This window comes from Pseudorasbora parva, chromosome 10 (assembly GCF_024679245.1).
Source record: "Pseudorasbora parva isolate DD20220531a chromosome 10, ASM2467924v1, whole genome shotgun sequence".
Lineage (NCBI taxonomy): Eukaryota > Metazoa > Chordata > Actinopteri > Cypriniformes > Gobionidae > Pseudorasbora > Pseudorasbora parva.
The window spans coordinates 25,145,949-25,159,066 of record NC_090181.1 but is presented as its reverse complement, the minus strand read 5'-3'; the positions used below and the strand labels follow the sequence as shown (position 1 = coordinate 25,159,066).

The 13,118-nt window shown below is 36.0% G+C and overlaps 1 protein-coding gene across 1 annotated transcript; it reads left to right on the top strand.

Moving 5' to 3' along the window:
• Positions 1 to 557: 557 nt before the first annotated feature.
• samd8 (sterile alpha motif domain containing 8) lies at positions 558 to 11,519 on the top strand. Its single transcript, XM_067455662.1, has 6 exons — positions 558 to 645; positions 5,453 to 6,029; positions 8,372 to 8,467; positions 8,829 to 8,946; positions 10,190 to 10,340; positions 10,459 to 11,519. Exons 2-6 carry the CDS (start codon positions 5,455 to 5,457, stop codon positions 10,761 to 10,763), a joined length of 1,245 nt encoding a protein of 414 aa, XP_067311763.1. The 5' UTR covers positions 558 to 645; positions 5,453 to 5,454; the 3' UTR covers positions 10,764 to 11,519.
• Positions 11,520 to 13,118: the final 1,599 nt, after the last annotated feature.

The following is a 13,118-nucleotide window of genomic DNA, read 5'->3' as shown; positions in this document are numbered from 1 at the left end:
CACTCCACAGCTAAAGCCACCAGAACTAAACAAGATGAGAGTGATGCTGCTGAGTTGCATCTGGCTGTTGAGTACAGTTTATTTTTAATATGCAGTCAGTGCTCCATATGAATTCAACATTATAATGTTGAAAATATGGATTAAAATATGGACCGCCTAACTGGTTAAAACTGTTTTAAACTAAATACATTATATTGGTCTAATAATAAATGACTGTGAGATACAAATATCTCTAAGCGTTGATTAATTTTTTTTTTTTTTTATGGGCACCTAAGCACTCAATAAACCCACTAGTTGCCTACAAACTTTCAGAAAACACAACAAAAATATCTACCTGTCTCATAACTAAGCATTTCTTTAAACCTAAACATTAGTACCTAACGCATTTTTAGTACATCGCATTCAGGTACAGCGTGTAAAACAAGATAAGCAAGGATAAGAAAGTTCAATGAGGGTGCGGTCTAGAACTGCACAGAACTTGTCTTGAGCAAGTTCTTGCTTAGAACAATTCCATATTTGGAGTTCCTTAGCCCCACCCAATGGGCGTGTCGTGTGACGACGATTCCTGTTTACATGCTTTTGGGCGTCACTGGCAGCATGGCAGTGACTCAGAAACCGAAGGCTGATGTGGCTCGAGATTGCAAGGTGAGGATTTTTAAACAACTGGATAATTTAAATTACCGCACGGATAAACAGGGTAAGACAAGAGCATAGCTCATAGGACAACCAATTCCCATCACTACAACACACACTCGATCTTCCTCCAACTGTGACAGTCAGATTTGTCAGTGCTTTTTTTAACCCTTTAGAGTTTGAGCGTTTCTCGTTGTGTGGGAGTCTATACGGGAAAAATATGGGAATGTCTTGTCTTGTTCCTACGGAAAGACAAAATAAGCAGTCAGCGCATTTACTCTATGGAGTTGCTATTCTTTTCTGTTTCTACAAGGATAGTTTACCTTAAAATGAAAAATGTATCATTTACTCACTTTAAACTTATGGATGGATTTTTTTTTCTCCCGTCAAAGGCGTCGTCGTAGCTTTTTCCATACAATTAAAATGAATTGAATGACTCATTTTGTCTGACATCTCCTTTTGTGTTCAAGTGTCCATTTTAGAACCATTTGGTGTTGTTTTGAAAGTTTGGGTTCCTTGGTCGTGCCTCTGGGATAGCAGGTTTAGTTCACAGTCGAATCTGTGATTGCTGTCAAACAGATGGACACGGTAGGCTACATCGGACACCGGAGCCAAAGCTCGTAACAAACTGGAATCGGGTGGTGGTCACAGTCCAAACGCTACTTTAATCAAGCTTAATTGGCTTTTCAATTTTGAAGATATTACATTTCTATAAGTAGTAACTTTCAAGTCGCCAGTAGGCTACAATGCCCGTGGTCCAGTTTGTCTTTGCCGCCCCTAGCGTCTGATGTTAGAAAAACAATTAAAAGATTTTGATAAAATATTTTTTTTTAAATTGTATTTCTGTGTTTGCATTTCATGCAAATTGTTTAACCTCATGGGTGTCACTGTCCACGTACCAGGATTTTAGTGAATTTCTCTCACCTGACCATACATGTCACAGTTTTAAGTATGGATGTCCTGTAAAGAGCACTATCAGGGCTTTTCAGTGATACTATTTGAGACAATAACTTCTCCTTGGTCTTTATATTTTGTAATAAAATATTTTGTAATCTGATTTTCTAATTTTCTAATTGTTTGTTATAAATTACCTTCTCAGGAAAATATAACTTAATGTTACAAAACAGGGCATTGATTTCATACATGTCCACTGTAGAGGACACCGGGACTTAAATCATGTTTATCAGGCATTTTGGGAGACAGAACAAGTGAATAGAAAGAAATTGCAATAAATGCTCCTATAAAATATTAGATATTATTATGAAAATCTTGACAACTACTATTACTCCCATTATTACACTTATTTTTTTCATTACATTTTGCTCCAAGAAAACATTAATGCAAAATGGGTACAGTGTATACTTTGCATTAAATGGAACCCATATGGCCTTTTTACCCACATATTGCATAGGAGTAAAATGGTATATCAATTCATTCCGTTATATATTTCATAACATAGTTGAGAATCATATTTAAATAAAGTTTGGTTTAAAAAAATCCTGAAACCTGAAAATTGATGGTGAATTTAAAATAAATCCCATCGTTTTTACCTATACATCTATATTTGTCATGTCATTTTGTATTTTAAACAATGTCCTGGTGTCCACTTATGAGGACATATCATAACATATGAATAAAATATAATTTTAAAAAAATTGTTTCTTAACCTCTAAACAATGTAATGACATGATACTAAATTCAAAAGGCTACCCACCTGCTGGCTGCCTTAACTTCACTAGCCCAAATGACTAGTTTAGTTTGATAGATTGTTTGTACTTTGTCAGTTTTTTAAAGAAATCCATATGTTGGCCCAATTTATATAACTAATCTGGGGAAGGCTTATGTCATGCATATTAAATGGGCTATACATAAATCATTTAACAATTTTCTGTTTGTAGTACACAGAATTAACTTTTGACGTATTTAATGTATTTATGCAGATTGTATCCTCACTTCTTCATTCTGCTGCTGTAATTTCCAGGATTTTGTAGGTTCTAATTCACTTAGAATAATACTTAATTTCACTTAACCAAAACTGCTGATGTACGTCAGTAGACGTATCTGATAAAACTCATCCAAATGCCTCTGGATTTAGTAACAACATGCTGTTTGTTCATGCAGTGTTGTGCAAGAGGACAGACGCTTGATTTTAACTGCCCTGTGTCCCTGAATCAATAATGGCTCTTGGTACGGAGTGGCAGTATTCTTCTATGTGTGCGTGTTCAAATCCAATGATTCTAATCATTTCGTTGTTAATTTTAAATTGACTGGGGCTGTTTTAATCTAGTATTATTGATTTAAGGTTCTTCACACTGAATGTCATGATATGTTTGACAGTTTGACATTAATATTAATATCAGATCAGTAATGTAGATTTAGACAGTAAACATACACACACAGCACATACCTGTCAAACGTATTACATGCGGGACATTTAAAGGGATAGTTCACCCAAAAATGAGAATTCTGTCGTCATCATCATTATCATCTACTTAGCATGGCTAGAAAAGCGGGCTTTTTTTTTTTTTAGCTTATCCTGTCAATATGTCTAAAATAGAACACTAATAAGAGTCTGTGTGTGTAATGTAATTCAACATGTTTAAGATATCAGTGTTATCAGATCCTGTTTGTGTACAAATAGCAAGTCCTTTGCCTTGATGACAGGTGTAAACATTTGAACTCAAATTAAGACGTCATCTCCGATCAAGATCTTAAGTTTGCTTTACTTAAGAGTTTTGCTGTCTATATAGTGAGATCACACAATTGAAGGGACTACAGTTCACAGGCGAGCAGCAGTCATTAGGTTTGTTAATTTAGACTTTATTCAGCCTAGCACACTGATCAAATTTCATACATAATTTGAACTGATTACAGAGGTTACACAAAGTCCCTGATAAGAAATAGTCCCTTGTGTGTTTGTCAGAAACTCTGCACTTTAGCACTCAAGCTCCAGAATAAGCAGTATTAGCACTGAAGATTGCATGAGTTACTCGGATAGTACTGATTGTACACAGACCTTTGGATTCAGAGAGAGAAGTTAAAGATGTTGAGCTGTAGAGAGTGATTTAAAGGACAGCTCCGGCAAATGTTTAAGTTTATCTTGATTGTTATACCTTCGTGAGTAGTCTATAGGAAAAAAAAACGAACCGGATTGGACCTTCCAACATGGAGCTGTTACAGTTAATGCCCAGAGCCCCTACTCAGCTAAAACGGGGCATACACGCAAAGGGTGTCTTTGTGCCTCTTAACAGACACAAAAGGCAATTAAAATGTCTGTCCAACATGAACAGGTCCCGTACATGACAACGAGATGCGTTTAGCCACTTAGCCATTGTTTAAATTCACCTGTTTTAGACGGCTAGCTGTATCTTGCACTGAAGTCCCGTGGGAACGTAGTTGTAGCCGAAAAAAGGCAAATAGTCCAGTTCGGAAGAGCGTTGTGTGTGTAAAGCATGATTATTTTATTACTGCAAATCTTTCCTCAAGCTGTGTGTGCACAAACAGGGCTCTATGCTAACTTTTTTCTTGAGGAGTACTTGTGCTCCTAATAAAAAAAAATTAGGAGCACAGTCAAAAATTTAGGAGCACTTTCTAATCCATCAAACAAATTCCAATTATAACTTTCCCATTACAGGACGATATTTGTCCCTTTAAATTAATGTCCTGGGGCATTTTTACCATTATAAGAGCAGTTGTCTAATCTTATTAAATGTATGCATCATCTGTCAATTTCTTAAATCAAAATAGAAAAGTTGTTTTTAAAATGTTAATTTAAACAATAAATTCATTTAGAACAATTAGACACAATCAGTCTTCATAAACAGAACCGCATGCGTCTTGCGGAAGAACATTGCAGCCGGATCTACTTCTCTCTGTTCGTGTCTATGGGAGTCTCGCCGGTACGGTGCTAATCCGCAGCGGGAATATAAACACTTATTATATGTGTACCATAGTGATTCCGGATAAGACAAAAACACGGTTTGGAAAAATCTTCATGATATACTCGCTCAATATATATACATTTATTGATTTTTTTTAAACAGCATGTGTGGTAAAGATTAAACTTTAACCCACCTGACCCCACCCCTAAACCCTACCCACACTGTGATGTGGGCAAATCAGGTAACACAGTCCCTCTGTTTATGGCCACGCCCACTGATGTAGTAACACCTATTACTAACCTGCAGAGACATATACGTGGTTTCAGAACACATAGAGAAGCTACGGGGGCCGACACTGGACAGTTGTCTTCAGAGAGAGCAGAGAGTGACTAGCGACTAGAGAGTGATTGATTTGGTGTGGTCTAAGCTAATCATAAGACTATTCTATTGTTTTAATAACTTTGGGGGTAAGTCTAATATGGTCTTTGACCTGAGCATCCTTAGTCAGCATTTTATGTTGTTTCATGTTGAATAACCCTTTGACCACTTCTGAGGTCATTATATTAAATATTTTTATCACAACGCGTTAATGTGTTTTGAAGAATGCATGGCTTTGGAGACACTCTGAATGGAGAGTAGGATCTTATGGTTTCAAAGCTAGCTCGCTATTGCTAGCCTCTCCGAAAATTGCCTACCCTACCTTTCATGGAAAACCAAACATCACTGAAAACACCACTACAAAAAATATTAAAAAAATTAAAAATCTAAAAATCTGTGGACTACCATCGTGACCCTTCCTTAATATGAATCAGAACTTTTTCTTTTATAGAAAATACTTCGTTATGGAATGTTAGAAGAAAATCCTTCATATTTTTCAGTTTTTGCGTTTTGTGTGTTTCTTAATTTATCCTTATGTGTAATCACATCTGTCTCTGCAGGTATGCCGGGCTCCAGGTACGTCGGTGTGGAGCGTTGGAGCAGTAAACAGGTAGCTGGCTGGCTCAGAGAACAGGGGTTTCGTGAATATGTGGAGCTCTTGTGCTCTACGCACCGTTTGGATGGTGCCAGCCTCCTGTGTCTTTCTGAGACTGACCTGCGGTCTCCTCCACTGGAGCTTAAGGTGCTGGGTGATATCAAGAGATTGATGCTGGCTGTGCGGAGGCTACAAAGACAACACGCAGTCCTCTTGCATTCAGGGTCAGAGGTCAGTGCGTTATCTCCCATACACAGTGGTGGAACAGACTGCGTAGTCTCTAATGGCTTCACAGAGCGAGGGTCAGGAGACCTCCGACACAGTAATGGCACGGTCACTACAGTTGGTGGTGAACACAGTTATTCAAACGGGAAGCGTAAGCAGTATTGTGGTCAGTTGGACCCGGAGTACTGGAAGACTGCCCTCAGTACAGTCTACGCCATGCTGGTGTGTGGAGTGACATCATTTGTTATGGTGCTGGTGCATGAGAGGGTTCCTGACATGAGGACATACCCGCCACTTCCAGACATATTTCTAGACAGGTGAGTTATATCTGTGGGGTGGATGTATTTATTTAAACTTCTTCTGCAAAAATGCATTTCTATTAATTAGTTCAGGGCAGTGAATCAGTAACTACGTTTGCACACTTTTTTGTCATTTCGATTAAAATCAATCGGATTGAAAGATTTAGTGCACTGTTTACATGTGACGTTATCTAAACCGATCTGGTGTTTACATGTGCTGACTTTCAATCGCAATCATTTTGTGACATGCCGCATCAAGGGGGTCGCACTGTTGCACACCGGACGTCTCTAAAATTCAAACATTGTTTTCAATAAGTGTAAGCACACCGGCGGCAGCATTCGGAAGTTGTTCAAAATACTGCCGCGCCACGAGCGCAATTTCACGATTTTATATTACATTTATATTCCCCTCAAATCTGATTTGATCTGATCAATATAACCTACTGATTTGACCCTGTGCTACAAGATACACCCGTCGTGCAGCTCTTCTGTAAGAAGTCATTCAGAACTGAGCTCGCGCGATCTTGAGACACGACGCTGAGCTTCAGTCCAGTGTGCGACCCGCTTCCATCAGAAATGTCGACGCTTTCCTCTCCAGCAGCTGGAATGCGTTCACGGATGCAAAAGCAACTCTCAATGACCACCAGAACTTATATGGTTTTATAAAACCTATTTATTTGTTGTAAAGTGTAATAATCCTCTCAGAAAAATAAGTTCTTCTGTCAGGCGCAGTTGAAGTAAAAAGTGCCTGGGACAAACGCTGTCAAGATGAGAGGATGAAGCCAGGCTATGTCTGTGTCATTATGCCAACATTATCTTCATAACTTATATATATCTTAATACAAGTCCGTAAAAGTTTTTTTGGTTGAAAATTATCCAAAATCTATTTTTGAGCAAGTTCAAAACAAGCCAGAGACCAAAACAAACTCCTTACCTTCACAACAGTAAGCTTGTAATAATGTGTGCTATAATGTGAGTAGCACTGTTAACTTTCTGAGGGAAATTCGAGCATGGTGCCTCTCATCTTTACATCTTTACATCATTACGTCACGTCTGTATACATGAAGGAGTCCCGGCTATATTGCATGTGAGGATGCTGCAGGTGGTGGGTCATTTATAGCCTTTTCACACAGCTGGAATAATTAAACATATCAGTTTGATGGCAGATTGTAATCCAGAAAGGTTCAAATGACAATCATCAGAGACAACTAGAGTGTCACCCGTAGTCAAAAGATAAAAATTAGACTGTACAGAAATTTAAATCTACAGGAAAGGCTATTACACACTAAATACGCAATGCTGTTGTTGTTAACATTAACAATTTGAGTATAACAATAATAATAATTTGCACGGTTTGATATGATATGAGCTAAGCGGTCGTTAGATTTAATCAACCGTTGGTAGCGCAATTTATTGTAATGCCTTTTTTTCTCAGTTAGTCAGAAAAAAAGTTACAGACATGTTTATTACTTGTTCAGATGACATTTTCGAAATTCTTATTTTGGTCATACTCCAAGGTGTAGAATCGGTAATTCTGAAGTACAGTATCCACATCAGTGTGGTGATAAATAACAGCAGCACATACTCCTCATAGATTCATCTGCGCTGAGGAGCCGCTGATGTACAGCCATAGACTGTAAAAAAAGATGGACGACATGCTTTCACAGATTAAAGTTAAAGCTCCAATCTCTTCCCATTCCTGAAAAATGTCTGTTAGTGCCTCAGTGACTACATCACTCAGAGAAGCTGTCAATAATCTCTCACCTCAGTTTTAGCATCAAGTAACTAAAACCAAACTTATTTAAAGGAAGAACACCTGAACTAACATCAGCGTGATAAAAACAGCCTAAAATTACAGAAACCAACTTTTGGAAAACATTTATTTTAAGTGTCATTTGATTGTTTAGTCTGTCTATGTTCCATTATAATGCATGGAGAAGTTTATGACCTATACTGCATCCAGCCACCTAGGGGCGATCGAGACGCTTTAGCTTCACTTTTCAGGACTCTTGTACCACGCTTGTGCACAACCCACGTAAAGATGATAATTCTGCAAATTGCAGGTTTCAAACTGAGGCAAAGTGGCAAGACTTACGGACTGCAGCTTTAAATATTCATTTAGTGGGAAAAAGGCTTGATTGTCTTCTAGATTTTTAAATATAATTTTACCTGAATTTTATTTTGAATGTGCTTCGTGACAGTGGTAAAAATAATGATTCCTCTAATCAAGAAAAAAATGTCACACTTTTGGCCACTTCATTTTTCATTTTAATCTCTGTTTATGCTCAGTATCTTGTTTGTTTTTTGTATGGGCTGAGAGTGTTAACATCAAGAATTATGACTCTTTATTTATGTATCAGTGTTCCCAGAATTCCCTGGGCCTTCGCCATGGCTGAAGCATGTGCAGTGGTGTTGGGCTCCATATTAGTGCTGGTCTTGTTGATGCATAAACACAGGTAAACACAGAAAATGCAAACCAGCACTGAGAGACACTTTAAATAAATTACAAAAAACTTTGCTGTGCTGTCGCAACTGTTGCAACACTGTTCTTTTCAGAAATTGCTCCAACTTATGAAAATGCTTCATTACTCTGAAAATCTCATGTAAATGTTATTTTCATGTTTGATAGAGGTAGTCATTATCAGACAGAGAGGCTTCTTTCTAGAAGTAATTTGACTATGTATACTATAGTGTGTGGTTGATGTGTTTACAGTAACTTTTTAGAGTTGGTTTTGTATTTTCATTGTGGTAAAACAGTGATTTGCTGATTGTGGACCCCTGATCTTTTTAATTTTTTATTTCATGTGTTTGTGTTAGGTCCATTCTTTTTCGCAGACTGTGTAATTTGATGGGCACTGTATTCTTGCTCCGCTGTGTCACAATGTTTGTTACTTCACTGTCTGTACCTGGTCATCACCTACAGTGTTCAGGCAAGGTGAGAAACATGCATATAGAGACACTATATATATATATATATATATATATATATATATATATATATATATATATATATATATATATATATATATATATATATATATATTATACGCTTAAAGTTGTAAAAAAATGTTCACTGTTTGTTCATATTAATAAATACAATAACTAATGTTAACAAATGAGACCTTATTGTAAGGTCTCGTATGCTAACAAAGGATATATTTACTTTATCAAATATACAGCAAAAACAGTAATATTGTGAAATATTATTAACATTTAAAATAACGGTTTTCTGATTAAATAAATTGTAATAATTAAACGTTTTAAATTTGGTCCTCAATAAACATTCTTATTATCTTTATTGTCACTTTTGATCAATGTAACGTGTCTTTGCTGAATAGGGTGATGTGGAAATATGTTGAGTCAAGGCATTTAGTGAAATTCTGTGGTATTATTTGAAGTACTAAGGAAATGTTGCGTCATGTTGGAGATTTTAATGTACTGGTCATATTTACATTACCTCTTCTACATATGTATTTACAAGAATTTTTCTTTACAAATCAAACAATGTACTCTTTTATCTGCAAAGTACACAGGCATTTGTTATTTGAGGATAATATCAATATTTACAAACAGCCCTTCTCGATCGGACCATCTTCCTTGATCCAGTCTTATTTTAGTTTTATTTATCTTTTGAATTGGCTTTTTTTTCATGTTAATTTTTGTTTCATATATATAGTCATTTCATTATGTGTTTTTTTGCATTATTTGCTTAAAATGTTTAGTTTTAGTTTCTATTATTTCCAGTTAATAATTTTAGTGCTTCAACTTATTTCTGCGTCCTGCCAAGGCAACATTTCAAATTTTCATTTAGCTTTAGTCTTTCAGCTATTATTTCAATTGTATTTTATTTCAGCTTTATTGTACACAGTAATTGTATGCTTACACTCTGTCACTGACTAGATATATTTAAAATAATGTAGGACACTTTTTACTGGTAACATTAGGCATCATCAGGACCCATAAATATTCCCCCATTGCATTATTATACATTATATTCAACATTAAATATAGTAGTTTAATGTAGTACTGACACTAAAACTTGAATTGTTTTCTTACACAGTAAATTTAAAGGGTTTGTTCACCCAAAAATGAAAATGTATATCTCTCTTACGCTTAAGCCTGTCCATCATCCATCTGTGCAGTGTGTGTGGCCATTATCCTGCATATTTGTTTTGCAGGTGTATGGTGATGCATGGGCAAAAGTACAGCGTGCACTGGACATCTGGAGCGGGTTTGGCATGTCTTTAACTGGTGTTCATACATGTGGCGATTACATGTTCAGCGGACACACGGTTGTTCTCACCATGATCAACTTTTTTGTGACTGAATGTAAGTGTACACAAACAGTGTAGAGAGTTTTACTCATTGAAATACCTAGAACTTGCATGCATGATGCATATAAACTTTATCAGCTGTGGTATGATCAGTGTCTTTTTGTGATTTTAAGACACACCACGAAACTGGAACTTCATCCACACCATGTCTTGGGTCCTGAACTTGTTTGGAATCTTCTTCATCTTAGCGGCTCATGAACACTACTCCATCGACGTCTTTATCGCGTTCTACATCACCACCAGACTGTTCCTGTACTACCACACGCTAGCAAACACTCGGGCCTATCAGCACAGCCGGCGAGCACGAATCTGGTTTCCTCTCTTCTCTTTCTTCGAGTGCAATGTGACCGGACCGGTTCCAAACGAGTATAGCTGGCCTTTCTCCAAACCGGCCTTCATGAGGATACTTCTAGGATAGGCTATCTGTGTGTTTATGTCTAGCTTAGACTTTGGCTATAAATTTGGAGTTTTGGGGGAATTATTTATTTTATTTATTGCTTTCGTTCACTTTCTTAAAACAGCTATCTGTAATTCTGTATTCTTTCTAAATCAGATTTTTTTTGTGGTTACTTTAATTTATAATTTTACCTTGTCTGCCTGTATACTAAATTATAAAGCACATATGTCTCCAAAGATACCTCATTATGCAGAATTTTCCATTATCTGGTGAAGCAGATTTGAGTTCTTACAATTGCAGATTTGTGTTACTCTAACTGTAACAGCACACAGTATTTCACTAACAGTATGTTTAACAGAGGAAAAGTGCTAATACACATTCTTTATTATATAATGATGCCTTAAGCTGCCTATGCTTCGTAATAATTGTGCATATTTAAAGTTTTACCGCCACAGAGATATCATTTTTGTTTTGCTGACGTTTTTTAAAACTATGACCATTGTATAAAAAAATTGTGATTCCAGGGATAGATTACTATTACAAAATGTTTTGCCAATATCAGCATTGAAGACACTTTCAGCACTTTTATATGGACTTAAAGGGAGGTAAATAGTTTGAAGGGAGGGTATTTTCATTTAACAGTTCGATTTGTGGTTGTATGTTTGTGAATGTAACAATTTGTTTGTTTGTTTTTTTTATTTAAATGTAAATTGACCTATACATTGTGGTGCCCAGATGATATTTACTGGAATAATAAAAGTTTACAGACTCCCTAAACACTTTTATATGTGTTTTTTATACACCAAACTAGCAGCATGACAAATGTCCAGTGTGTTGTACATTAGGTTATGACAGTTTCTATTTATACAGTTAGGTGTGATATATAAAGTCACTTAGAATATACAGCACTGTTTGACTGGAGATTAAATGATTTAACTGCCCAACCTGTGTGCTTCTTTCTTTTTTTTTAATCAGACAGTCTCACACTCAACAAGTTGATTTAAATTAGTTTACTACAATTTAAAGTTTGCTAGAAGATAATGCAAATTAACTTCAATGTTTCATTTTGGTGCCAGGAATCCTTACATGAAGTATACCATCTTGTTTAAAAAGTTGTGTTACTGTCAGCATGTTGATCACGAGAAAGTGGATAGACGATCTTTGTGGTGAGACAAGAATACAGTGAACCCTGTGACTCTGAGTAAGCAGACAACATTGCATCATTGTAGATGTTGATGAATCACGTTAAAATGAATGATATATACTATATTACAAATGTCATTTTTTAGTTATATAGATTTGTATATGATTCTTATGAAAATGTTTTGTTCTGTTTTTATTATTATATTAATACTTATATATAGACACTTAATATGTAAATTACTTATAATAATAATGTTTAACTCGGCTCAGTTTGATCTGAAATTTTTACAATCAAATTGGAGAAAATAAATCATGAAATTTCCTGCTTTCCGTGTTTTCACTGTAATGCGATGAGGGGCTGAATTAAATTATTTTTGGTAATATAGTGTGGAATAAAATAGTTTTTTTGTTTGTTTTAAAAGCAGAGGTTCAGTGCTTTCTCTTATTGCATATTAAGATATTCATACAACAAAATATTCTGGGGGCTGTGGAAATTCAAAAACCATTGACGGGGAAAGAGTTAAGCATATTGGCTGTATCCTGTATGATTCAGAAGAGGGAACAAAAAGGCTCTTTATGTTTTATGCGGTTGTGATTAATGCCAACACATACAAAATGAAGTGACATGATCAAACATAGGCTCAGAGTATTAATTAATTGCTCTAGATAAATGACCTTTCCCATCATAAAAGAAATCCAGTTCCTGTTTATTAATGGAGGACAAACTTGTCATTTTTGATTTATCACAGCAATGATATGATATAAAAAGGAGTAAGGTTGTCTTTGGTCGTGTCCTAACTGATCCCTCATCAGCACTGCGTTAGTGGGATATTGCGAACATTTTCAACATGGTACAGTATAATACAGCCTTTTAAAAGTTACTTTTGGTTTGAGCTCTTATTTTACAATCGGGATTGTCTGTAATTAGCCTAACAATTACACAAAAATGTATTTTTAGCATACTCTTTTCATCTATCCTTAATTTATTGGCACCATGTTTTAAGATATTTAACTGTCGAATAACTTCTCCTCATCTTCTCAGGTGTGTTTGTTGAGAGTGTGTGTTCTCGTCTTTATGGTGGTCTCATGTAGTGCCGAGTGCTACATTCAGAAAGCTCAAGTTGATTTGTTATCCCCCAAAGACATTACAGACCATCTACAAGGTGACTAAAAGTGTTTTCTCTCGGACATATGTCTGCTATAAGTTAAATTGAATATATAATTACTTTGTAT